The sequence below is a fragment of the Macaca nemestrina genome, chromosome 18 (assembly GCF_043159975.1).
Source record: "Macaca nemestrina isolate mMacNem1 chromosome 18, mMacNem.hap1, whole genome shotgun sequence".
Taxonomy (NCBI): domain Eukaryota; kingdom Metazoa; phylum Chordata; class Mammalia; order Primates; family Cercopithecidae; genus Macaca; species Macaca nemestrina.
This window is the reverse complement of record NC_092142.1, coordinates 11,289,731-11,316,258: the sequence shown is the minus strand read 5'-3', so window position 1 is coordinate 11,316,258 and position 26,528 is coordinate 11,289,731. Positions and strand designations below refer to the sequence as shown.

At 51.0% G+C, this 26,528-nt stretch overlaps 3 protein-coding genes across 16 annotated transcripts in view; 1 reads left to right on the top strand and 2 right to left on the bottom strand.

Moving 5' to 3' along the window:
* Positions 1-7,112, bottom strand: part of LOC105467772 (C-type lectin domain containing 16A) — a 240,001-nt gene extending 232,889 nt beyond the window's left edge. For 4 of the 6 annotated variants that reach the window (XM_024788485.2, XM_071084121.1, XM_071084123.1 and 1 more), the window contains exon 1: positions 6,839-7,111. In XM_024788485.2, coding sequence (XP_024644253.1) covers positions 6,839-6,918 — 80 coding nt within the window. In that variant the 5' untranslated portion in view covers positions 6,919-7,111. Of the gene's footprint in view, positions 1-6,838 lie in introns of all 6 variants that reach the window. The other 2 variants (XM_011717473.3, XM_071084122.1) reach the window with 1 other exon arrangement.
* A 2,788-nt stretch (positions 7,113-9,900) lies between these two features.
* Positions 9,901-23,066, top strand: LOC105467773 (Dexi homolog). 2 transcript variants are annotated; one of them, XM_011717480.3, is made up of 2 exons: positions 9,901-10,466; positions 22,403-23,066. In XM_011717480.3, exon 1 carries the CDS (start codon positions 10,033-10,035, stop codon positions 10,318-10,320), a length of 288 nt encoding a protein of 95 aa, XP_011715782.1. In that variant the 5' UTR covers positions 9,901-10,032; the 3' UTR covers positions 10,321-10,466; positions 22,403-23,066. The 2 variants fall into 2 exon arrangements, with proteins under 2 accessions (XP_011715782.1, XP_070940226.1); XM_071084125.1 differs by having other exon boundaries at positions 10,317-10,466.
* The window catches only part of LOC105467776 (class II major histocompatibility complex transactivator), a 65,379-nt gene continuing 61,041 nt past the window's right edge, over positions 22,191-26,528 (bottom strand). For all 8 annotated transcript variants that reach the window (XM_071084114.1, XM_071084115.1, XM_011717482.3 and 5 more), the window contains one exon: positions 22,191-26,520. The gene's annotated coding sequence lies outside the window, so the exon portion shown is untranslated. The remainder of the gene's footprint in view (positions 26,521-26,528) is intronic.

Sequence of the window (26,528 nt, the reverse complement as noted above, 5' to 3'; positions counted from 1 at the left end):
AGTTAAACCACTGCAGTTAATAAAGCCCCATCCCCTTCAAAAACTAGGAATTCAGTCCATTGCAGAGACAGAAATACTAAGTCCAAGTTCATTTCAGTGACAGCATTTTCTGCAAGTGTTATGCCTTGCACCATAATATGGTATTATTAGGACGCTCCTCTTTCAAGATTTTGAAATGTATATTTGCAAGCTGGGGCATGAGAAAGGATAAGCAGAATGATGGGAGGTCTGGGGGTTAGAAATTTACCCCCCAATGTCCACACAGCTCCAAATAACAATGTCTCAGGTGTGGTACAGGGATGGGGGACACAGAGCCTGTGTCTGTCTGGCCTTTCCAGCACTTGGGCAGAGGCACTGCAGACGTTCCCCAGTGTGTCCCACTGTGCCCTGAAAACCACCATCTGCTCAGAGTTCAGCCTTCTGGCCAGCAGGATGAGGAGAAGCTTCAGGCAGGGTGGAATCAGGCTGGAGGATGAGAGAAGGTGTTCACAGGTGGTGCTTCCCCTGGTGAATCATCCCCCAAACATGTCAAACAGGGCCAGCGAGTGAGGCTGGGCCGGGGATATGTAGGGTATAGTCAGGGCTTTTAGACCTAGAGAAAGTCACAGCTCTGGCACAGGTGCTGTGACCAAAACTGGGAAGAACAAGCAGTTGTTGGGAAAAAGACTAGCCTTTTCTGAAAACAGAGGTCTGCCTCTCGTTCATCCTGTGACAAATATTTGTTGATTGCTTACTATCTGCCAGGTCCTGTGCTGGCATCCCACAGTACCCAGCTGAACAAACCATATAGGCTTTCATGATGCTTATGTTCAAATTTGGAGAAAGTAACAAAAAGATATGTAACAAAGGAAGACAAGGTCTGAACCCCAGCCAGCTTCCAGAGGGTCTAACTCAAGGCTGGGATGAAAGTTTTAAAAACGTAAAGCTAACAGCTGAGCCACTCTTTGGCGATGAGAAGTATATAATGATGTGTTAACTGTGTGGGACAGTGTGAGCAGGCACAAGAGAAGTTAGAGCGGACAGCAAAACTCTTGTTGGCTGAAGTCACCAGGGCAATTTTTAGGGAAGAACTGGCATTTTGGGGATAGAGCTAGGGATTTGGATGGGCAGGAAGAAAAGAGCAGAGGAGCTCAAGTGGGCAAGCGAGGTGTGTGTGTGAGTGGACCACCAACGGGAGATACGCCTGGATGACAGCAGCTGCTACTATAACTCACCAGGGGACAGCAGCAGTGTCCCACCCCACCCCCACCCCATGGACACTCACCTCCAGTCTGCCCCTCCTCCAATCCACTCTGCCAGCTTCAGCCAGACAACAGCCTTTGTGTGGTTAAAAAACCTTCAGTGGTTCCCTCCTGTTCTCACTCACAGTCTGAATTCCTTAAGGTGATTTACAAGGCCCCAGGGGAACTGGCCTCTGGAGACTCTCCCAAGTATGGCTATGAGCTTGGGTCCTCACCTCTTCCCCAACGAACACTCCCCTGCTGAACTGCTGAACCACCTCAGTTCTGCCAACGTGCGCTGCTCCCCTTGCCCCACCAGGCTTTCTCAACTGCCTTTTCCTCTGCCTCAAACATCCTTCCCTTCTCTTGACACCCCACTGCCTGATAACAACCACTCACCTCGTAGGTCTCCATTTTTTTTTTTTTTTTTTTTTTTTTTGAGACGGAGTCTCACTCTGTCCCCCTTGCTGGAGTGCAGTGGCCGGATCTCAGCTCACTGCAAGCTCCACCTCCCGGGTTCAGGCCATTCTCCTGCCTCAGCCTCCCGAGTAGCTGGGACTACAGGCGCCCGCCACCTCGCCCGGCTATTTTTTTTGTATTTTTTAGTAGAGACGGGGTTTCACTGTGTTAGCCAGGATGGTCTCGATCTCCTGACCTCGTGATCCGCCCGTCTCGGCCTCCCAAAGTGCTGGGATTACAGGCTTGAGCCACCGCGCCCGGCCAGGTCTCCATTTAAACAGCATCTGCCTGTGCTGGGTGTTCCTGGCTCCCTGTGCTCCCAAACTACATGGTGGGAACAGAGTCTGGAGCACCCTGAAGGCCTGGAAGAACTTAGACATGACACAGTGGGTGCCTAGGACCCATAATGTGTGACGTAGTGAAGATGGTATGTTAAGAAAATCAAAGGCTGGGCGTGGTGGCTCACACCTGTAATCCCAGCACTTTGGGAGGCTGAGGTGGTTGGATCCCGAGGTCAGGAAATCGAGACCATCCTGGCTAACATGGTGAAACCCCGACTCTACTAAAAATATAAAAAAATTAGCCAGGCGAGGTGGCGGGCGCCTGTAGTCCCAGCTACTTGGGAGGCTGAGGCAGGAGAATGGCATGAACCCGGGAGGCAGAGCTTGCAGTGAGCCGAGATGACATCACTGCACTAGAGCCTGGGTGACAGAGCGAGACTCGTCTCAAAAAAAAAAAAAAAAGAAAAGAAAAGAAAAGAAAATCAACACAGCAATATTGTACCCCAAGCTCTCTAACACTGTCAGTGCCACCTTAGCCAAAACTTGAATACACCAAGAGTAGGTGTGCATCTGTCAACCTGCCATGGATCCATTCCCCGCCTTCTTTGGGCAGTATCCCCTGATTCTCCCATGGGAAACCACCCTTTTCTCTCATTCTCTTCCACTAGCTTGAGTGGAGCTCATCCCACTCTTGCTCTAGGGAAGGAAATATGAGTGAGGAATGGCCAATCACAGCCCCCCTATACCTCTGGCCAGAGTGACAGCTCAGGGGTGGCATGAGACCTCGTTGGTCCAGAGATACTCAATTCTGGACTTCTGCTGGCAATATTAGGAAAAGAAGCTCTCTTTTCCCCCAGGAGTGCTAAGCTGATACGATGTAAGCCTGCAGCCTGCCTGAAAATGACACCAATAGGAAAAAGGTAGAGCTGAGAGGTGGAAAGAGGCCGATTTCTGATGGCTCCAAACACCTGGATTCAGCCATGGTTTAGCCAGGACAGATCATTCAGTGACAGGAGCTATTCAATCCATTTGGGGCTGAAGGCAATTCTAGCTGGTTCCTGTCACTTGGAACCAAAAATCTTGACCCCCACACAAAGAGGACCAGAATAAGGCCACAACACAAAAACAACCAAGTTCTACCAGCTGTAGACTTGCAGTTCCTGGTAAAGATGATGCTTCAGTAGCAATCAAATGATTCCATTACTCAGGCTTCTGCTTGGTGGTGGACATTTGTCAGTCAATGTCACAGCCTTGCCACTAATCTGGACAACAAACCATCCATGGTGTGTAGCAAATAACCTCTCGACTACTTCGATCTACCTGAGCTAAATCACTAACTCAGTTCAGTAGACAGAGACCATAGGTATGAAGTTTTCTACCATTTAGCAAAAGTAAAACCCTAACAGGAAAATTCCTTTCCAGTTTGCAAGCTGGGAGCATTACAAAGAATAATGAAGCTAAAAACAGTTTCCAGCTCTCTGTGCTATCTTCTCAATCTTTCTGTAAATCTCAAACTGTTCTAAAAAAGTTAAGTCTGGGCTGAGCGCAGTGGCTCACGCCTGTAATCCCAGCACTTTGGGAGGTTGAGGCGGGTGGATCACAAGGCCTGGAGATCAAGATCATCCTGGCTAACACGGTGAAACCCTGTCTCCACTAAAAATACAAAAAAATTAGCTGGGCATGGTGGCAGGCACCTATAGTCCCAGCTACCCAGGAGGCTGAGGCAGGAGAATGGCATGAACCCAGGAGTCGGAGCTTGCAGTGAGCCGAGATCGTGCCACCGTACTCCACTCCAGAGCGAGACTTCATCTCCAAAAAAAAAAAAAAAAAAAAAAAGGGGGAGGGTTTCCAGATGCCTTGTGTGTTAAATAAATAAATAATAAATAAATAAATTCTTTCAACTATCTTAAACTTTTCCTCTCCATCCATACCGCCCAGGTCAAGGCAAGAGTGTATTAGGAACTGTCACTTGTCACTGATAGGCTGACCAGTTTATACTAGTTTGTCTGGGACTTTCCCAGTTTTAGCACTGAAAGTCCCATATCCTGGGAAACCCCTCAGCCCAGGCAAACCAGGACGCTTGGTCACCCGAAGCGTCAGATAAATCCCAAGCGCCTTTCTCCTTCCAGCCTTGTTTCCCACAGCTATCAGCCCCCACCTGGACATGCCAGAAAACCCCCAGGGTCCTGGTCACAGTGTTCCGCCTCCCGCACCTGCTGCCCACTGTGGTGGCTTCAGCTCGTTCTTGGAGAACCCGCGCTGGTGTTGCCTCCTCCAGAAAGCTGCCAAGAAGCGTTCCCATAGAACCCTGGGCCCAGGGTGATCCCAGCACTTGTCACACTGTACAGTCACTGGCTCTACGGCTCTCTCCCCCACCAGCCTGCAAACTTCCTCAGGGAATGAGCTGTTCTGTACCCAAGACCCAAGATGTTTACTAACAGAGCCAAATGCAGAGTGGCACAAGCCCCTGGGTGGGCACTGGCTGTTTACAGCACTCTTTTCCAAGTCACTGGGGGATCTTCTAACCCCCTCACCAATACAAAGATCTCAGGTTCTTGCAGTTGTAATATGGATTAAGCTGATCTGCCCGATTCAGGGCAGGCAACTCGGGTTTCCAAAGAAGCATCCGATAGACATGTGATCTAAACAATGAACCCAGGCAGTTCCCAGGATACTGCAAAGGAACCAGAGACCGTTTACCATTCTCTGCTGGCTGGCAAAGATGCCCCATTGGCGATGAGACTCGGCCAAGTCAAAAGTGTCCTCAAACAGACTTATTGGGAAGTTTTACTCAGAAAGACAGTATAATGAGCACAAGCTCGGGAGTCAAATCCTGCCTCTGCCACCCTTCAGCTGCTGACACCTTGGGGCAAGTCACTGAAGCCCCTTGAACCTTAGTTTCCATTTCTGTAAAACAGAAACAATAATGGTTCCTGTAACTCACAGACTTGTGAGGACAAATGGAAATAACACACAGGAAGTCCTTAGCAAGTACCTGGTACAGAATAACGCATTCGATATATTAATAAATTAAGGTTATTTCAAAGGGCTAGAGTTAAGCAGAGTTAGGTGAGAGCCTGCAGGTACCTGGATGCTGGCAGGAAGCCCAACCTCCTCTGGACAACTCCCCTCCCCTCCTCAGCCACCTCCGCCCACTCGATAAATTCCTGAAATCCTTCAACCACTCCCTTTCCCCCGCCAGCTGCCCTCCCATCTAAGATCCCTGCTTCCCTACCCACCCCATCCTTGTCCTGGGCCTCTTTCCTCCCCTTGTCTTCTCTCACCACCTCCTGCTCTAAAAGTGCCCCTCATCACATACTGAACCCTCCTGCTCCCCACTCTTCAAGACTCACAAACGTTTTACTAAATGCTGCTCCATGCTAGAAAGGTCACAGCTGAGAACTGCAGCCCTGCCACTACCCCTACCCCACTCCGGGGGACACATGAGAAGTCCCTATCTAATTCCCTCCCACCAATCCTTTCCACAGCCCCGTCTCCCTTCCACTACTTCCCACCATATCCCTAACCCTATCCTCCTCCTTTCCAATTAGTAGTCTCAGGATCTCCCTCTGGAAACCTGCCTATTTCTTGACACTGAAGGCTTGTCTACTCCCCTCTTCAGCATCCCCGCCATTTCCCTCCCGAAAGCCTTCCCCTTCACTGAGATCTCTATTTTTCATCATCCTCCACACATGCCCCCAAATCCCGGGTCTTGGCCTGCATGCTCTTCACCTCTCCCCAATTCAACCATTCATTTTTCTACTCTTTAAGCAGGCAGAGAGCAGTACTAGATGCTGGGAATACAACTTTGAGCAAACCAAGCAGTCTCTGAAGTGCCAGTTTAATAGGAGACAGAAAGTAAGTATAAATAAAAAATACAGAATAATTGCAGAGAGTGGAGAAGCACTCAATGAAAGCAAGAGAAAGAAAGATGCGATGGATAGGAATTGGGATGGGGGGAGCATGTTAGGTAGGGTGGTCTGGGAAGGCCTTGCTGAGCTGATAATAAACACAGCCACCACTACTGGCCATCTGCAGATTGAGGATCTGGAGGCTCAGAGAGGTGAAGTAATTTGCCCAAGGTCACACAGCCAGTAAGTGGTGGTGTCAGGATTTGAATGCAGGTGTGGCTGCAAAGCCAGCCTCTTAATTTCTGTGCACTCCTGGTCCCAAGACCCTATTTGCCATTAGTTCTCCCCCAGAGCTGTAGAGTCATTCCCTTCTCAGAGGTCTCTATTTTTCCTCATCCTCCCCATTCGCCCCAAAATCCTGGGTCTCAGCGTGCATGCCTCCAGCTTAGACTCCTCTCGGAAAATAATCTGTTCTTTTATAATAATTAATGCCGTTTATTGAGCAATTGTACTTGTTCTGAGCTTAACGTTCATTCTCTTATCCAACCAACCCTCAACACAACGGCAGGAAGCAGGTGCTGTCACTCTACCCATTTTACAAGTGGGGAACCTGAGGCCTAAATTCTCATAGATAGATTCGTACCCAGATCTGCCCGACTCCAGGACCCAGACCATGGACCCCTAAGCTGTTCAGCTTAAGATGCACCCCGCCAGGAAACTTGCTGGACACCGTCAAGAACAAAGTCTGTGTCCATAAACTGAAATCGCATTCTCTCGCTTTACAGGTGGGGATACTGAGACTCAGAAACTAAGCGACTCGTCCAAGGTCACACAGCCAAGAGCGACGGGGTCAGGGTTCGATCCCAGGCGCCCTGACTCCTGAGCCCTCGCTCTTAACCACCATACGGGCTTCCCCGGGCGCCCTTCGCCGCCGCCGCTCTCACGCCTCCTAGAGCCCGGACCCGGAACTCGGAGCCCCCGTCCCCCGTCCAACCCCGCGGCCTCCCGCTACGCCCCCCACACTCACTTGAGGTGGTCCAAGGAGTGGATGTTGCGGGAAGACTTGCCATGGCCCCCGCCCACCCAGCTCCGCGAGCGGCCAAACATGTCGGCGGCCCCGACCCGTCTCTCGTCTCACGGTCTCATGCCCGACCAGCCAAGCGGCCCAGCGCCCGCGGCGGCAGCACAAGCGGAGGATGCGGCGGCGGAGGAGGTGGAGGAACCACCAGCCGCCTTCCTTCCCGGCCCACAGCCCGGCACTGACATTCAGCCGGAACCGGCCGTTCGACCGCCGCGCTTTACGGCCGCCGCCGCGTGGGGTGCTGGGAAATACAGTTCATCCGCGAGGCCTTGGGCGACAGGACTCAGCGACGGGACTACAAGGCCCTGCGTGCATCGCGCAACTGCGGGCTTACGGCCATCCAGAAAAGGCGGGGCGGGAGGAGGAGCGACCCGGAGAATAGCCCCGGTTGGGCGGGAATTGGAAGCTTTAGGCGCAGTACCGGAGAGGGAATCGGCGAAGGTGGGTCAAGGAAAGTCACCACATAGTAACAATTATTAGGTTTATAATAAGAATAAGAATAGTATTTGTCATGCGCGTCCGTGTGAAGAGACCACCAAACAGGCCGTGTGTGAGCAATAAAGCTTTTTTAATCACCTGGGTACAGGCGGGCTGAGTCCGAAAAGAGAGTTAGCAAAGGGAGATAAGGGTGGGGCCGTTTTTTAGGATTTGGGTAGGTAAAGGAAAATTACAGTCAAAGGGGGGTTGTTCTCTGGCGAGCAGGAGTAGGGGTCACAAGGTGCTTAGTGGGGGAGCTTTCGGAGCCAGGATGAGCCAGGAAAAGGAATTTCACAAGATCCTATCATCGCTTAAGGCAAGGACCTGCCATTTTCACTTCTTTTGTGGTAGAATGTCATCTGTTAAGGCGAGGCAGGGCATTTGCACTTTTTTGTGATTCTTCAGTTACCTCAGGCCATCTGGGCATACACGTGCAAGTCACAGGGGATGCGATGGCTTGGCTTGGGCTCAGAGGCCTGACAGTATTGGATGGTGTATACTATGCAAAGCCACTGTCCTAAGGACTTTACATATTAAGGTATTTAATTTTCACAACCATCCTATGAGTTGGGTACTATTATCAAACCTATTTTATCATCACGGAAACTGAGTCACAGAGAGGTTGACTTACGCAAGATCATGCAGTTAATAAGTGGCAAAACCAGGGTTCATATCCATGCCCGCACCCTTATTTTTCATTCCCTTTATAAACCAAAATGACACTAAATAGGTAACAGCCTTATGTGTCCTGACAACCTTTTTCTTTTTCCACTTCAATTAAGTGTGTGTGTTGGAAAAGCCTGCAAGCAACAATGCACCAAACTGAAAATTTTGTACTTCCAGAGGATTCCTCTGATCTTCACCCAGAATCCATGCTATTTCCCAAAGTACCACTTTAAAGTGAAAAAGGAAATAACCCAACTTTCTGCATGAGCCAGAATATATCTAATTTCTCCCCTGGATTAGAAGTAGTAAGTTCGACGTGGGCAAGACTTCTCAAGTTTACCATCCATTCATTCATTCAGTCACTTATATATATCATCCTTTTTAAAGGTCTGCTGTGTCCCATTAACTCTGCTCAAGAAAGAACTGGGCCAGAGGCCAGTATTCTCCCCAGTGCCTAGCAAAAGGTTTGGCACATAGTAGGTGTTTAAAAAACATTGGTAAAGTGCATGAATGAGTAAAGGTTTGTTTCACCTTCAGCAGTTGGAGAAATGGATAAGAGTGGAGAGTTAATGGTTTGCCCTGTAATTCATATAAAGTGGGGCAAGACAAAGTCATGGGGCAGAAAAGAACAGGATCTGGCCTCCAAAGAAACACACCCAGGCTCAGAAATGTAGGCTCCCTGGGCTCCTATTTTTCATCCGTAAAAAGTACGCACATACACACTACGCTGCCTTGTGTGCCTCCGATTAAGCAGTGCATGGAAAATACTCAGCTCAGTGTGGCCTGAGATTTAAAGGTGTCTTGAACTGCTTTGGAAGGCTCTTCAGGCAAGACCATGTTTTCCTGAAAGACATACGGTGGTTACCCAAGAGCAGGGGGAACCAGTGGGTGGGAGAGACTCCCTTTTCTGTGTACTTCAAGGTTGTTCGAATGTTTAGCCATATGTATTATTGCTTTTAAACATGATTTACAAACTAAAAAGAAACAAAAAGCAACCTTATGGTTGAAGATCTGAACTACCTCGGAATCTATTCAGGTATTCCTTAACTCTAGGATGCAGGTTCCCTAGTGGGCAGACCTTCCAGCAACCAGAGTTTGGAGAAGCGAAGGGGACACTGGTTGATCACCATGAAAACTGGCGCTTTGGGAATGTCCAAGATTTTCAGGGCAACCGTCCGTCGCCCCTCCCCGACCCCGCCTCCTTTCAAAGGAGAAACGGAGTCCCAAAGACGCATGCATCAAGGTGCAGCGGAAGCCCGGGTTTTCTTCGGCTTTTGAGGCCTTAGCATTATGTCTAGGTTTAAATTGTGTTCAATCTCTTTTCCCTCCCGCTATTTGATATGCAGAGCGAATCTGAGCGCAGACCCGAACCAGGAAAGCAACTCAGACGCGAGCGCTCCGAGGGGCGGAGCGAAGCGGTATCCGCCCCCTGGAGGCCCGGGCCAGTCAGCGCGGGCGTCGAGCCGGCCAATGAGCGTATGCAGGGGCAGGCCGGCGAACCAGCTCGGGGCCGCTCGGGAGGCGGAGCTCCGAGCGCGACCCGGAGGGAGACGCGGCGGCCGCAGCCATGGGCGCTGGGCCTGCGGGGGCGCGCGGGGGGGCGCGAGGACCTGCGGGGTCGGGCGGGAGAGACAGCTGCCGGGACTGGCCCTAGACGCTCAGCCGCGGTGGGATCCCCGCCGGCTGCGAGGCCCTGCGAGCGCCAGAGAGGCGCCTCGAGGGAGCCGGGCAGCCGCCGGCCACTTCAGGGGGGGCCCGTCTCGCCGTCTGGGCGGTCGAGAGGGCCTTCTGGGCACATCTGGGGGTGCGGTGACCCGCCCGGCGTATTTCAGGGGTCGGGGCGCGTTTGCCAGGGGACATCTGGAGCCCGGCGCCGCCTCTGTCGGGCCCCAGGGCACCCCTGGATGGCTGCGCTGTGCCCTCGCCGGCCGCCCGGGCGCCGCAGCGGCTGAGTTCGCCGGGATCGCCGGGCCGCCGCCGCCCTTACCACCCGCTGCATGCTCGGCGCCCGGGTCGCGGCCCACCTGGACGCACTGGGCCCCCTGGTCCCCTACGTGCCGCCGCCGCTGCTGCCCTCTATGTTCTACGTGGGCCTGTTCTTCGTCAATGTGCTGATCCTGTACTACGCCTTCCTTATGGAGTACATCGTCCTTAACGTGGGCCTTGTCTTCCTGCCCGAGGACATGGACCAGGCGCTCGTGGACCTCGGTGTACTCTCCGACCCCGGCTCGGGCCTTTACGATGCTGACTCGGAGCTCGACGTCTTTGATGGGTACTTGGAGTAGGGTCTCGACTGCCGTTCCCCTCTTCCCTCGAGCCGCAACCCACGCCCTGGACCAGCCGCCCAGATCATGCCGCCGCAGCTGGTTGGGGGCACCATCTGGACGGGGATGGTTCCCCAGGAGGAGATCCTCCCCTGCCTCCGAGGCCTGTAAGTGCCATCTCCGAACAGGATGAGGGCGGTTTGGGGCGCTGGCAAGGGAGAGGGAGGCATCCCCAGGCCGGATACACACCCCTCCCTCAGGCTTCTCCCTTCACCTCCTCCAGGTCTAACTGGATGCCAGGAATGGCCAGACCCCTCTTAATTCCTTCGTTTGGGCTAGAAAGCTTCCCTCAGCAAAGGGGACAGTTGGTGAAAAGGAAGGGGACCCCGAGACTAAGTTACATTTGGGGTCACCCTGTGACTTACCCCCCAAAGCTTATGGAAAAAGCCTTCGCTTCCAAATCTATTTGAGGAAGAGCTGTTCGCTCCTCCCCCAATCCTCATCCTGGCTTGATGATGACCTTGGCTTTTGGGGGATTCTCGGTCATCCTAGAAGGATAAAGATTTAGAGGTGTCAGAAGGCACAGGGAGCCAGGCACGAATCATATTTGTACTGTGGCCCTTGGGTGGCTGGGTGCAGATTAAGTGCAGGGGCTCCAGGCCAAGGCTGTGAGAGGAGAAATCTCAAGCAAAGAAGCCTGTACTTCCTTTTGGCCTTGGGTTTGCTGCTATTTTGGAGTCAGATTTCAGGGTGCCCCAGCTCATCAGTTCTGCAGCTCAGAACTGCAGGGGCTGCCAGTTTTGTAGGCTCCCTTCACAGAACAGGCAGGCAGGGAGCTGGTGCTAGGGCTCGCTTTGTCTGCAGTGTTTGCAAGCACTCAGGGGGCTCTTAGGTCCTTGGGAGAAGGGACCACAGGGTCATTGCACTGAGATGGTCAAGTCCTGTCTTTGGGGCTGTGATGAGGGAGCTTTGCATCCAGCATCCAACCCACTGTGTATGTGAGAGGTAGGGAAATGAAGGTCCAGGGAGGAGTAAGACTTGGTCATAGTCTCCAGGAAGAGAGGCAGCTGGACTCAATGAGAGAGAACACATGACCAGATAAGCTGTCAGGCAGCCTCCGGGACTGGTGAGGGTCACAGGGCAGGCAGGAACGCCTTGGCTCAGCCCCTGAGGCTGGACAGTACTGGAGTGTCACTTGGCACAGGGCCTCAGTGGCAATGAAGAGGGGATGCTGAGTTATGGTAAGCAAGGGCTCCTTTAGGAAAATGGACGCTAATACCATTCACCCCAAGCAGGCTGAGTCCACCCCTCTCCTGCATTACCTGGCTTTGCCAAGACAACCGCAGGCAGAGGGTGTCTTAGTTCAGTCTTCTATAACAGAATACCGGAGGCTGGGGGACTTAAGCATTTATTTCTTACTGTTCTTATAAGGGCACTAATCCCATCCATGAAGGCTCTGCCTTCATGACCTAATCACCTCCCTAAGGCCTCACCCCCCAATACCATCATTTGGGATCAGGGTTGCAACATATGAAGTTTGAGGAGACACAGACATTGAGTCTGTTGCAGATGGTGGTACAGGGTGGGGTAGGACCTACTGGCAGCATAGCTGGGTGCAGAGGGCTCTCCTACGGGGTCCACAGTGAGATTTCTTTGAAGAAAGCTTCCGTTGAGCTCAGTAAGATCTTAGCAAGAGCCAAGTGCCAGGGGGAGCGTGTGCCAGCTGCTCTGCACACCTCCCCAGCCTGCCTGCCTGCCATCCGTCCGTTCTTTTACGGAACAAACACTTTTTTGTTCAGTACAGTGCCTGGTGAGTGAACACAGTGAGGAACACAGACCCAGCCTTGGCCCTTTGGCACTTGGTGAGGAAGACTAGTAGGAACCCAAACAAGAGAATCAGATTTTTTCAGAGCTATGAAGACAGGCAAGAAGGATGTGAGCTTCCCTGCCGTGTTCAGTGCCGTGTCCTCAGCACTTAAAACTGTGCCTGGCATCTAGTAGATGGTCTCTGTAGGTGTAGACATGGAGTAAAACAAGTGAACCAGTAGAATAGAGATGGTGGGCTGCTTTAACTGAGGGGTCATAGAAAGGCTCTCTAAGGAGATGATGCTTTTGAGCTGAACCTTAATTCAATAGAAGGATCTAGAGAAAAGCAGTCCAGGCTGAGGGTGCCGGTAGTCCAGTAGTGCCAAGACCTTCAGGTGAGAGAGAGTTGGTTTTTCCAGCAACCAAAAGGAGGCCCATGTGGCTGGAGAACAGCCCCAGGAGAGGTCAGTGAGGTGGGCGGGAGCCATACATGGAGGACCTGGAAGGCCATAGCCAAGAGCAGTGGAAAGCCATTGGAAGGTTCTAGGCAGGAGATGACACAATCACATTCCCATTTTGTAAAGATGACTCTGGCAATTGTGGACAGAATGAGCTGAGGGGTAAGAGGGGAAGCAGGGACACCACCTCAGAGGCTGTTGGTTGTCCAGGCCAGACATGACAGAGGCTTGGATGAGGGGAGTTTAGTGAAGATAGAGAAACACGAACAGACTGAGAACAACTCTCAGAAGTAGAACCTACGAAATCCATTCAAAATCTGTAGTGAGCGTTGATTCTATGGCACTCCTGGGTCTAGGCCCTTTGCATATGCACTCACTCATTCAACAGACTTTGACCCTGCCTGCTCTTCTGCCAGGCCATGTGCTAAGGCCCTGCGGTCCCAAGATAAATCCCTGTCTCCAAGCCAAGCACTTGACTTTGAAGCAGTGTAACTTGGTGAAGAACGTCTTATTTTATCTCTTTATCACATCAACAGAAACACTTCCCCTTCCAAATGAAAACATTGGCATATTCTGAACTAAAAACTGAATCCCAAATGCTTCGACATATTTTGCAGCAAACGCTGTTTAAGCAGAAACACCAGGAAGTATCTCTCAGGGACACCCTTGCAAAGCTCTCGGGGTGTCAGGGCCTGACCCTGGGAAGTGGGGAGGCCTGGAGAAGTGGTGGAAGCCATGCACAGCCTTCCCCCCTCCCCACCCTCAAATCCAAGCCAAGGAGGTCTTGCCTTCAAGTGCTGAGGAAGCTCAGAACCCCGGGGTATGAGAGAGGTGGCTAGCAGCAGGGAAGCCGCTGGGAAAGACCTCAAGATGATCTGACCGAGCCTCATCTCCAGGCCCCTTTCCATAAGCAGGGGAATGCCGGTAGTCAGTCCTGTTTTTTCTCAGTCGTTCTCATGTGGTCACATGTGTTCCCCACATGCCAATCCAGGAAACAGTGACTAAGGGCAAGGGGCATGTCACGCAGTGGGGCCCAGGATGAGTATCAAGATGAACAGGCGCACCCACTTTTGCTCCCTCTTTTTTTTCTCTCTCTTATGTGTGGACCCACGTAATTCATTTCTTCAAACACTTGCTGAGCACCTACTTGAGGAGGCAGTATTAGGGTCATGGTTAAGAGCCGGGGCCCTGGGTTCACATCCTAGGGTAGCTGTGACCTTGGGCATGCTGCTTAACCTCCCGGTACTTTGGTTTCCTCTTCTAGAAAATGGAAATAATGAAAATCTCCCTTGTTGTGAGGACTAAGTGAGATATACATAAAGCACTTAGACCTCCTTGTATATAGTAAGAGATGTTTTAATATTAACCACTCGTATTCATAGTCAGATATAATGGAAAGCGTGTTATACCCATGCCCTTGTGAACGTAGAAACCTGCACCTATACTCGTGCACGAATATTTATATTCCATGAGCAAAAGAGGATAGGCTGCCTGAGTGCCAGGGAGGTCCAGGTCTAGCCTAGCTGGGGGGGACTTCCCACTCTGCCTTCCCAGCCCCAGCACCCTCAGGAGACCTTTCTTGCTGCCCTGTGGTCCTCAGGGCACCAGAACCCTGGAGAGCCGGCTCTGTGGTCTTCCTAGAGTGTTAATTGTTGCCCAGGAGCAGGGAATGGGGAATCAGGAGCTCCCTCCTTCCCAGGAGAAAGGGCCGCAGTGGCTGGCCTGGGAGCCAGGGAGAGTCCTCACGTCCCAGCAGTTCTGGTGCAGAGGCAGCTCAGTTGGATTCTTCGTCCCAGTTCCTAATGAAAGTGAAAGGCCCTGGTACCTGCCAGCCCTCTCTTGGCACACAGCGAGCTGAAAATGCAGAGACTGGAGAACATTGCCACCAGAGTTGGCTTGTCCTGCTACAGCTCAGCTTTGGAGCTGAGGGTTATCCAATTCATTGGTCTATCTTATTCCAGGATTTACTAGGCTTCAGTTACCTCCCGACTAGGAACCACAGCTGCTCCTTCCTAACCTGGTCCCTCCTTGCCAATTTGTGGCCTTGCTGTCAGCAGAACCCCTATGCTGGACATACAGCTGCCCAGCTCAGAAACCCAAACCTTCCGCAGGGACACAGTCAGATTTGAGTTATGGGAGATCCCACAGGCAGGGGTAAGGGCGGATGCAGGAAACCAGGCCAGGAAGCTGTGGCTGTCATCTAAGCAAGAGACAGACAATGGTGACACAGGGAGACAAGTGTGCCCCCAGGCCTGGCCACCTCTCCAACTCTGCTCCTGACATGAGGCTCACCCAGAAGGTCCTTGGCCACAGCGTACATTGGTGCCAGCTGCGTCTTCAGACAGGAGAAAACCCCAGTATGTGTCTCAACACAGTGAGATGTCAAGGGCCCCACTCTCTTAGCCCTGCATTATACAAACTGGAGATTTCAGCCAAGAAACAGGCAGGATCTGCCCCACTTATAGCCCGTGTGTCTGTTTTGCTGAACTAAGAAAGTGAGGGCTCCTCTCAATTTGGATATTCACATTTCTGGCGTATCTGCTAGCTTTCCTCCCAGAACTTCTGAAAGCGTAGTCTGCTTTTGGGAAACCCAAGATCACAATAAAAGTGGCAGACATCTTTATCCCCGTCTCACAAATCAACGGAGGCACAGAATGGGGAGGTGGCGGCCGAGGGAACAAAGCCAGGGAAGGCTGCCAGCCCGGCTCCCTGGCCACAGCACCGAGGGTTTGAGGGGCGCCCCCAGTGAGGGCTCCCCATCCCCGACTTTGGAACACCAGCTCATAGTTTCTGCCCAGCCTGTGTCATACACACTCTTGCTCCTTTTTCCTGAATAAAAAAATTAAAAAATAATTTCACACATGCGGAAAAGTTGCAAGAGCACAAAGAATGCCCACCCAAATTCACCAAGTGCACCAATTAGCACTTTGCTCATGTATACATGCATGCATGCCATTCCTTGTTTGTATATGCATGCCTGTGTATATGCACACACGTGTATATGTGTAATTTTCATAAGCATTTGAAAATGGGTTCATTATGTACCTTTACTCCTAAATAATTCAGTGTTTATTTCCTTAGAACAAGGACAAATTTGCATAACCACAGTAGGGTTGTCAAAATCAGCAAATCTAGTATTGACGCAATATACAATCCTATGACCAATCTCGTCTACAACTTTATTCAAATTTTATGGAGGCTGAGGTGGAAGGATCACTTGAGTTTAAGACCAGCCTGGGCAACTTAGTGGGATCCCGTCTCTACAAAAAGTAGGAAAAAAAAAATAGCCAGGTGTGGTGGTACACGCCCATAGTCCCAATTACTCGGAAGGCTCAGGCAGGAGGATCGCTTGAGTCCAGGAGTTCAAGGCTGCAGCGAGTTATTGCACCATTGCACTCCAGCCCGGGCAACTGAGCGAGACCGTATCTCAAAAAAAAAAAAAACCAAAAAATTGTCCCAATAGTGTCCCCGAACAATAAAAAAGAGAGAGTTGAGGTCCAGGATGCAATCCCAGATCAACTTTTGCATTAATCTCGAGCCTTCTTCAGTCTGGATCAGCTCCTCAGTCTGTCTTTATCTCTTGTGACATTGACATATTGGAAGAGTACGAGGCTGGTGTTTTGTAAACTGTCTCTCAACTTGGGTTTGTCCGATGGTTATATTTGAGATTAGATTCAGATGAGGCGTTCTTGGCAGGAATATTGCAGAAGTGAGTGTGTGTCTTCAGTGCATCTTACCGAGAGGCACGTGCCATCTGTCCCCTTTCTGGCAACGTTAACTTTGATCAGTTGGTGAAGGTGGTGTCTGCCAGGTCTCTCCACTGTCAAGTTGCTATTATTCCCTTTATAATTTGCAGTTTAAGATGAAATGCACTAGTTTTAGTGCTCCATTTGTAAAACTACTTTTTTAGGTGAATTTATTTTAAAAAGAATGTCTATGTCACTAAAGAGAAAACCGTCATCACTTGGCATGGATAAAAACCCTAACTGCCAAAGCCATTAACTTTTGGCCAAATACCAAAGCCAGCTAAAGACACAGGGCCTTGGCCTGCTCTTTTTTTGTTAAAAAGAGATTAACAACTGTCAGGTGATAAACATAAGATACACCAGCACCAAACTGAACTTTCTCCTCTAAATAATCATAAGGATTGACCAAAAACTGAAAAGCAAATTGCTTGCTCACTATATGTGATTCCTTGTTACTTAGGGTCACCTCCCTGTACCCTCTAAAATTGTTGCTTACAACTGCTTTGCAGTTGGACACATCTTGGTTTAAATCCCAGCTCCACCAACACCTCAGACTTCATCTCCTAAGCCTCGGTTTCCTTCTCTGTAAAACAGGGATAATAGTAGCATATAATTTGCTACTATTTTTGCCTAAGGGCTTGTGCAAATTAGATTGGGATAGTGAATGATGTATAGTCGGTGCTTGCTTAATGAGTGAGGTGGTCAGTGTCAATGGTGTGTCAGACCCTGAAGGGGCTCTAGCCCAGGAAGCCTTCCCCCTTTCTTTGGGCGCCCTTCCTCCTGAGGATTGGTTACCAAGGAGGGTGTGTCTGTGTGGGCAGACTTTGAAGTAGCCCAAGAGCAGTGATAATTGGTACCCAGTGAGTCCCCAGATGATGCTGGTACCCTCACAGCTGCCATCCCAGGCCTCAAGCTTGGAGTGGCGGGGAACTCCCTCCAGGGCAAGGCTTCATTTCTGGGAGTCCCTCCTGGCAAATGGCTTGGCTGGGTGGTTAAAAATAACTGCCTCTCCCCCATCTCCATCACTTGCCCCAAGCGTCACCCTGTGAAGCCGCCAAGGAGGGTTCCATTAGACAAGGGAGGAAACTGAGGCTTGCAGAAGTTTGATGACTTACCTCAGATACCCATCTATGAGGTGGCAGCATTGGGCTCCTGGCCACACTGTCCTGATGCTTCCCCGAGTGAGGTGCTCTGCTGGAGGCGTCCCAGGGTGGCAGTGAATACGCAGCAGCGGAGCAGATCGGCTTTCAGGGGCCCGACACCCCCTGAGCACCTACTGCTTTGCCCTTTTAACTGGCACCAGGCTCAGTTGTACAGGCCAAGGGTATCAAGCTAGAATTCATGGTTCCATTTTCATTGTATTTTTAGCATTGCCTTCTGTGTATGATAAATTCTACTGCTTTGGGTGTTATATAGTGACATAAATGATCTTTTTTAAAAATTGGAGTTTAAAAAGTGCATTGATTTAAAATACTAAGTAAATAGTAGTCCAGGTGGTTCTTGGATGTGGCAGGACCTGGAGGGAGGCACTGGGCAAGTGCTGTCCTTCCAGAGGCCTCAGGGAGTCTTGGATGTGGTCAGCCGGAGGCACGTGGTGGACCAGGCATCTTCACAAAGCCCACTCCTGATCAGCTTTGGCAGCCAACATGCAAATCAGAAGCCAGGTTTGAGAAAGTGGCCATCATTTCTCTGTGACACTGGCTTTCCTCAGGGACATGGACCTTCCGGCCACTAGGAGACGGCCACCCTGTCACCAGGGTGGAGGATCAGAGTGGCTGCGTGAGCAGGGGAGGGTGCCATCTGTCTTTAGCCACTTTGATTGTTTTGGTACTTGAAGAAAGGAATGAGCAATGGGTTTCTAGAAGGCAAAGTCTTTGAAGGAGGAAAAGCGCTACTGCTCTCAGAAGGCCCCCAGCCTTGAGAAGGTTCCCTGCCGGTATTGGTTTCTACCTGGGAACAGGTAGGGCTAAGGAGGGAAGGAACCACCACGTACTGATGCCTCATGTGTGCTGGGTATTGCCAGGCACTCCACAGACACAAACAACCCAATGCGGTGGGCATTGTCCCCTTTTCCGGATGAGGAAACCGGCCCAGAGAGAGTGGGTAACTTGTCTGAGGTCACACAGCCAGGGAGGGGCAGAACTACAATCAGCACAGACAGGCTGAATCCAGATCTCACAGGGTTTGCCCTGAGGAGCAGCACAATGGGCAGCTGAACTCCAGGAAAGAATCCCCTTCTACCACTTTCAGAGCCTCGCCTACCAGTGCCCGTAAAATGCCAGGGCCATCTTCTTAAGCCACATCCTGAACCAGGCAGCTTCTCTGTAGAGTTATTGAGCTGAGATATTGCTTCACAAAGTGGATCTAGTACCCAACTGTCATTCTGACTACAGAAGCCAGCCACGTCCTCTGTCCAGCTTTGGGGAATGGCCTGGAGTGAAGGCTTACAGTTTCAGAAAGGGGGAAAAAGATCTAGTGACTGATAACTTGTGTGCTGTGCTCTAATGATGTCAGAAGGTTGGAGAACCTGCTGCCCTGGGTTCTACAAGCTGCAGCTCTGGGGTGCTTTTCAGTCTGGGGCTCTTGGTGCCTTAGAGCAAACTTGTCTAACCCGTGGTGCGGCCTGCAGGCTGCGTACAGCTCAGGACGGCTTGGACTGTGGCCCAACACAGATTCCTAAACTTGCTTAAAACCTTGTGAGATTTTAGCCTGGCCAACATGGTGAAACCCCATCTTTACTAAAAATACATAAATTAGCCAGGCATGGTGGCATGCGCCTGTAGTCCCAGCCACTCAGGAGGCTGAGGCAGGAAAATTTATTGAACCTGGAACTGCAATGAGCCAAGATCATGCCATTGCACTCCAGCCTGGGTGACAAAGCAAGACTCTGTCTCAAAAAAAAGAAAAGAATTTTTTTTTGGTTTGTTTGTGAGTTGTTTTTTGTTTTTTTTTTTTATTTTGTTTTATTTTTTAGCTCATCAGTTATCATTAGTGTATTTTATATGTGGCCCAAGACGGTTCTTCCATTGTGGCCCAGGGAAGCCAAAAGATTGGATACCCCTGCCTTAGAGAAAAGGGATGAACCTGCAGTGCCGAGTGGTTTCGGCTTTGGGATCAGGCCACAGAGGTTCAAATCCTGGCTCTGCCATTTATGAGCTGTGTGGCCTTGCACAGCTTGCTTAACCTCTCTGAGCTCCATGTGAAATGCAGGGATGATGGTCCTACTTGGCCCCACCTCCTAGAGTTGTTTTTGAGGAATAAGTGAGTTAAGACATGAGTTAGAGTAGTACAAGGTAAACACGAAGTAAATGCTTCATAAATGTCAAGTGTTGTCACGATTTTCATTTAGGGTTTGCCAAGGCTGCCACTGCAAGGCACAGGAGGAAAGGGGTTGATCTCTCATAGCCAAAGTGGGTGACAGATGAGAATTGAACTGTGTCCCAGGACATCCTCCAGCCCTAGATATAGAAGTCTGGGGTCACATCCCTGTCCTCGAATCACTGTGTGACTTCAGGCAGAGATCACCACCCTCTCTGGACCCTTTTATTCTCTGTTGTGGAGTGAGTGGGACCAGCTGGGATCAAAACCCTCAAACCTCATACAACACTCAGCAGCTTTTCCTCTATCTGCCTGTTACCTGAACTATTAACAGTTTTCTTTAAATTGGCTCCTTTTAAAGTGAAACGTTTTGAAAAGAGAAACTTTTGTGTTTTTTTGAGACACAGTCTCACTCTGTCACCCAGGCTGGAGTGCAGTGGCATGATCTCGGCTCACTGCAACCTCTGCTCCCCCAGCTCAAGAGATTCTCCTGCCTTAGCCTCCCGAGTAGCTGGGACTACAGGCGCCTGCCACCATGCCTTGCTAATTTTTTTTTTCTTTTTTCTTTTCTTTTTTTTCTTTTTTTTTTTTTTAGTAGAGATGGGGTTTAGCCATGTTGGCCAGGCTGGTCTTGAACTCCTGACCTCAATTAGCCATGTTGGCCAGGCTGGCCTCACACTCCTGATCTCAAGTGATGCACCCGCCTTAGCCTCCCAAAGTGCTGGGATTACAGGCGTGAGCCACTTTGAAAAGAGAAACTATATTACTACCAGAAATGGAAACTTGGCATCACTTGCTATAAATAGAAGGCAACCCTACAGATAAACACAATGAAAACAGGAGTGTTAGTAGATTCCACGTGTAGCCCATTCAGACTGGAGATCTGCACACAAGAGAGCAGCTACAGCCAGACTAACGCCTGGCTGGGACTGTCGGGGATGCTGCTTGTGGTCACAGGATTGGGAGAGGAGTGAGGTCCTCACTGAATGATTCCATCTTCTCCTTTTTTTTTTTTTTGAGACAGGGTCTCTGTCACCCAGGCTGGGTGGTGCAGGGGCACAGTCATAGTTCATTGCAGCCTTGAACTGCTGGACTCACGCAGTCCTCCTGCCTCAGCCTTCCAAGTAGCTGAGACTACACCGTGCCTGGCTAAGTTTTAAATCTTTTATGGAGACAGAGTCTCATTATGTTGCCCAGGCTGGTCTCAAACTCCTGGCCTCAAGTGATCCTCCCACCCCAGCCTCCCGAAGTGCTGGGATTACAAGCATGAACCGCTGTATCCAGCTGATTTCATGTTCTGTTAACACCCTGTCCACACAAATCTGAGATGGGCTCAAGGATGACCGCAGGCCTTGGAGATCTCTGCAGTGAGCATCTGTGCAGCTGAATCTGAGTAATGGATTCTGCTCGGGGCTCCTGGCCAGCAGGTGTCTCAGGAGCAGCCTGGTGGAGGGCAGCTATGGGGAGACATTAGCCCTGCCTGCACTTACAGCCTGGGGACCAAGCAGGCTCTGGAGGCAGAGAAAGGCCTCAGCAAAGAAGGGCAGGTCAACCTGCAAGGAAGAGTGAGTAGAGGGAATGGGGTGAGGCACCCACAGTCTCTGTTAAGTTCTCATGGCACTAAGCAGGGTCCTCAGCCTGTGCTAAGACCTCAGGAGATGGTAGCTGCTCTCATTCAGACTGTTTCCATCGTTATTACCAAGCCAGTGCCAGCTTTGCCTCTCATAGCTGTGCATCTTTAGGCAGGTTACTTGGCTTCTCTGAACCTCAGTTTCATATCCTATACAATGATAAGAACCTCTGTTTCTTATCCTATACGATGCATGGATCTCAATGGAAACAGTTCTGCCCCCTTAGGTCAACCTTGGAAAAAGGGTAGGAGGGCATTTTTAGTTGTTACAGTGACCAGGGATGCTACTGGCACTTAGTGGCCTGGAGCCAGGGATGCTGCTAAATACTCAGTGCCCAGAACAGCCACTCCACATCCAAGAATTGTCCTACCCCAAATGTCAATAGCACCCTGTCAAACACCAATACATGTCACATGTTTAACATACAAGTTCTGCGAGATGTTCAGTGAAGTTTGTGGAAGGGATAGTCTGAGCTGGCAGATGAGGCTTGGAATCAGAGCAGGGCTTGAGGGGGCTGCAGAGGGGTTGGGCATGGGAACACAAGGTGCTGCAGCAACACTGGCACCCAGCTGGGCACATAGAGAAGGCAGTGGGAAACGGGGACTTGCCAGGGGGCCAGGCCATGGAGACAGTGCTGCGTCCTGAGAGAAGGAGCCAAGTGGGCTGCTGAGTGACTTGGCTGTGGCCAGTGCCTTCCTGTAGGTTGCAAAGCATTTTTCCGGGCAAGGTGGGAGGTGTTGCCAAGCCCTGCCCATTACCCAGCGCTGGCTCAGCTGGCCCAGAGCTGCAAGTCAGCCTTCAGACCCTGGGTGACTCCTGAGCAGACTGCACCAGCGTCCCCCTCCTCCCTCCCAATAAACAGGACAGACCTTCCTGTCCCGTGTGACAATGTGCTGGTTCTCCAGCCCAGGGCCTCTGAGAAATTAGGCAAATTCATTAAAAAGAGTTTTAATAAAAATTGCAGAAAGACGTTTTCAGCCTGAGTCTGGGGCTCCCAGTGGTTCCCCAAATTCAAAGGATGGAGGAAGACTTCCCTGCCCCACCCCAAACCTCCTGAGCCTCATGGATTGGTCCCTGTCCCCAGCCAACATGGTGGCAGGGTGGGGCTTCCATGCTAGTAACCCCCCTTTTTCCTTCTTGTTAGGCCTGCTCCCCTCAAAAGCTTCGTGCCAACAGAGAGGTTCCTATTTGGACCCAGGAGAGTAGAAAAGAGATTGGGACTGAGTGCTGAGGTTGGGAAGGCACCTGCTCCCACAGAAGGGGGAATGCACGGGGCGTCCCACGACCTCATCTGCCCGCAGCGTCACTCCGATGGCCTGGCCTTGGCTTCTGATTATTTGCAGCTGCGATGGAAGTTTACAGGAACCCAGCCAGAGTTCGCCTCCCCGCACTTCACCCCGGAGCGCACCTGCTTCCCCCACTTCACCTTCAGAGAGGACACTTCAAACTGCGGACACACGCAAAAGCAACTCCCAGCTCCGTTTGATGTGAGTTGAGCCTTCAGGCCAGCTGGGTTTAGCCCGAGGCTGGTCTTAGATGCAGCGGCTGTTGCAGGGAGTGACTCAGAAGAAAAAGCTGAGGAAGCTGTCGGGGGCTGAGGGTGGGATTCTCGCTTCTTCATTTCAGGTTACTCGTTCTTCAGCAAGTTGGCGAAACAGACATCATGCTGGGGAGGTCCCCATTACTCCCCTGGCTGGAAAGGCTTTTCTGACAGTATGAGTGTTGTGCCTACTTAATTCTGATAAACCTGTTTAAGCAATACTTAGGAGGCTGACTTCTTTGGATTAAAAAAATGTATGCAACTCCAACCCCTGGGGCCCTGCGTGTTTTTTGTTTTTTTTTTTTTAACTTTGAGATTCGGGAAAGGAGTTCTAGGCAGAACCTTGTGGTTGACAAATAGCAGAAGACAAGGGTCTCCCAAGTTGGAGATCCAGAGGGGTTCAGAGAGTCTGCCCCAGTCGGGCTGGTGTGAGAGTCCCAGGCTGGCCCTCTGCCCCACTCCACAAGCCAGGGACAGCATTTGGGGTGTGGTGGGAAAAGCCTGAAGGCCAAACTAGAAACCAGGCCTGAATCCTATAGAGGTGGCAGTGGGTATCCTGTGCCAGGCACGTGGTAGACCTTCATTAAAGATATGGGGGAAGGCCTTGGCACGGTGGCTCATACCTGTAATCCCAGCACTTTGGGAGGCCAATGCGAGCAGATCACTTGAGGTCAGGAGTTCAAGACCAGCCTGGCCAACGTGGTGAAACCCCACCTCTACTAAAAATACAAAAAATTAGCCAGGTGTAGTGGCACACACCTATAGTTCCCAACTACTCGGGAGGCTGAGGCAGGAGAATTGCTTGAACCCAGGGAGGCAGAGGTTGCAGTGAGCTGAGATTGTGCCACTGCACTCCAGCCTGGGCAACAGAGCAAGACTCTGTCTCAAAAAAAAAAAAAAAAAAAAATTGGAAGGATTAAATGAATGAGTGGAATTGGGTCAACTTGCAGTTTCACGGAATACTAGCAGTAATTCTCTCCAGTTTGCAGAGCACTTGACTTCAAAGCACCTTCACATACACACCGAGTGAAGCAGGGTACAAATGATTAACCCCCTTCTACAGGTGAGGAGACTGAGGTGTGGGAGAGTAGAGGCGGCAGAACTCTGGGGAAAGACAGTTGTAGCGCCACTTGCCCTCATGCGATGCTAAAGAAAGAAAAGCTACGAAATCTGGAAAGAAGACATTTGAGAGGCCCAAGGAAAAAGGTGAGCTTGAAGAGGGAGACATTTGCATGCAGAGAGAGGCCCGAGAGGAAAAGTGACCATTTGGAAGGTGCGCGGACTTACAATCCACTGGACGTGGAATTGCATCATCATGCCCCGATTCCTCTGAGCACTGCCCTACCACCTGACAAATGGGGTTCGGGGCACTTCCAGCACACTGTGCCTGTGCCTGCAGAGAGGTCCTCCAAAGAAGTCAGGAGTCCATTCCCTTATAGGAGTGTGACTGTAAGTATCACTTAGATCTGTGACATGGAGACAGTGATTTATCCACACTTATGATGACTGTGTGTTAACTACAAAAACATGCCCCTCTGGGTTAAAAGGCTCCACACCAGCACTGCCAGCTTGGCAAGCAGAACCCAGACTGTTTTGCAACCCCCATGTTCCCCCTTGACCAGGTGCCTTTGTGCAGTGTACAGACTGGCCAACCTCACCTGGCAGCCCTGTCCAAAGATTTTTTTTAATTTGCTAAAATATAAGACTCACCAGGGCAGGAACATCTTATTCATGACTGTGCACTCAGTATGTATTTGTAGAATGAATAAAGCAAAGTTAAGATCCATGCAGCCGGGTCTGGATCCCTCAGACTCTCTTGACACCCACGTCTCACTTGCTGGGGAGAGGAGCAGAGCTTGGGAACCAGGCTGATCCTGTGGGCACTGGGGCTGGTGAGCTGGAGCTGAACAGGCAGCTCCCATTGCCACCAGGAGTAAGCTAAGCTGTCTTGAATTGGGGCTTCCGGGCAGACTATGCCCGAGTGGAAAGCAACAGTCGTGCTGGCAGCTCGCTGGGTAGAAAGCGGAGCTCACTGCAGCCAAGGTGGGACTCCATCTCTGCTAAAAACCAGCTCGCTCCCAGGACAGAGGCAGAGGACAGTGTCAGAGGCAGAGGCAAACATTCCCCTTGATACAGCTTTCGGTGCTTCAACCTTTCTCATCCCCAAGCAATGAATTTTCCACTGAATTTTAGGAAGCCACAAAGAAAAATCCTCTCAGAAAAGAGGACTTGAGTCAAGGTGGGCTCTGGTGTGAGTGTGTGTGTGTGTGTGTGTGTACGTGCACACATGTGCATGCGACATGTGGTGAAAGGAGGGTGGGTAGCAGAGTAGCAACCCTTGTCACACTGGCCAACAAAATATGGCAGAAGTGGGCTGGGTGTGGTGGTTCACATCTATAATCCCAGCACTTTGGGAGGCTCAGGCAGGAGAATCACTTGAGGCCTTAGTGGAACCGAGGCCCCAGCCAACAGCCAGCATTGCCTGCTAGACATACAGGAGAATGACTCTTCAGGTGACCCCAGCCCAGCCCTCAAGCTGTCCCACCTGACACAGAGTAGAAGAGAAGGAGCTGTCCCCGCTGAGCCCTGCTCAAATGACAGATGTGTGAGCAGAATAAATGTGTGTGTTGTTTTAAGCCACTATGTTTTGGAGTGGCTTGTTATGTATTAGATAACCAGAGCAGTGGGTACCCCAAAATGGTAACAGGGTATGAACTCAAACCCTGGACCTGCCTGTGACATTAAAGAGACATTTATAATGTAGTGAAAAAAGACAGAGGAAATGAAGCTGTGCTTCCAGTCTGTTCCCCTCTCACCACCCCATTAGTGTCCCATTAGCTGTTTCCCTGCTAAGGGCCGGTGCATCTGGCCAGGCCTAGCTTTGGCCTTGGCCAACAAAGTCAGTGCATTGAGTCCCAGAGACAAAAGCAGCTGCCACAGAAGCCCAGCCTGTTGCAATCTGGGGAATTAGTAGGCTGGAAGTTGCCCATCAATGTCTTCTGAGTGCCCGGTGTGCCCTATCAAGGTGTCTGGTCGGAGAGCAGGGTGGAGAAGTACTTTCTCTGTGGCTGGGTGCTGTGGTTCATGCCTGTAATCCCACCACTTTGGGAGGCTGAAGTGGGTGGATCACCTGAGGTCAAGAGTTTGAGACCAGCCTGACCAACATGGCAAAACCCTGTCTCTACTAAAAATAAAAAAAAATAACTGGATGTGATGGTAGGTGCCTGTAGTCCCAGCTACTCCGGAGGCTGAAGCAGGAGAATTGCTCGAACCCAGGAGGCGGAGGTTTCAGTGAGCCCAGATCGTACCACTGCACTCCAGCCTGGGCAACAGTGAGACTCTGTCTAAAAATAAAATAAAGAAGTACTTTCTCCCCAAGGTGGCAGGGGCCTAGGCAAGCAGAATAGGGCTGCCTCCGTCACTCTCTCTGGCCTGGCCGTGGCCGTCCGCAATGTCCTGCAGGGAAGGCCTCAGGGCTCCTGGGTGGACTGCAGCTGCCACCAGGCATCCATCCAACTGGACGCTAAAGAAGCCTGGAGCCGGGTCTGTGTCTGTCAGCAGAGCAAGACGTGGTTCATTCCGCAGCCGGGCAGAGGCCAACCCTGAACCAGCAGGGGCCGGGTGCCAGGATGCTGAGGCTCATGGGATACAGCCTGGAGAAGAGCTGTGTCCACAAGTACCCAGTTCAAGGTCCAGCGTGATCGGTGTTCTCAGAGAACGTGCTGTAGGG

What these genes read in the sequence shown, in the direction of transcription:
- LOC105467773 (XM_071084125.1), top strand. Translation starts at nt 10,387, where the DNA reads ATGCCGCCGCAGCTGGTTGGGGGCACCATCTGGACGGGGATGGTTCCC. An exon ending in CTCCCCTGCCTCCGAGGCCT is followed by an intron (nt 10,467 to 22,402) that starts GTAAGTGCCATC and finishes CCTTCTTGTTAG; the next exon opens with GCCTGCTCCCCTCAAAAGCT.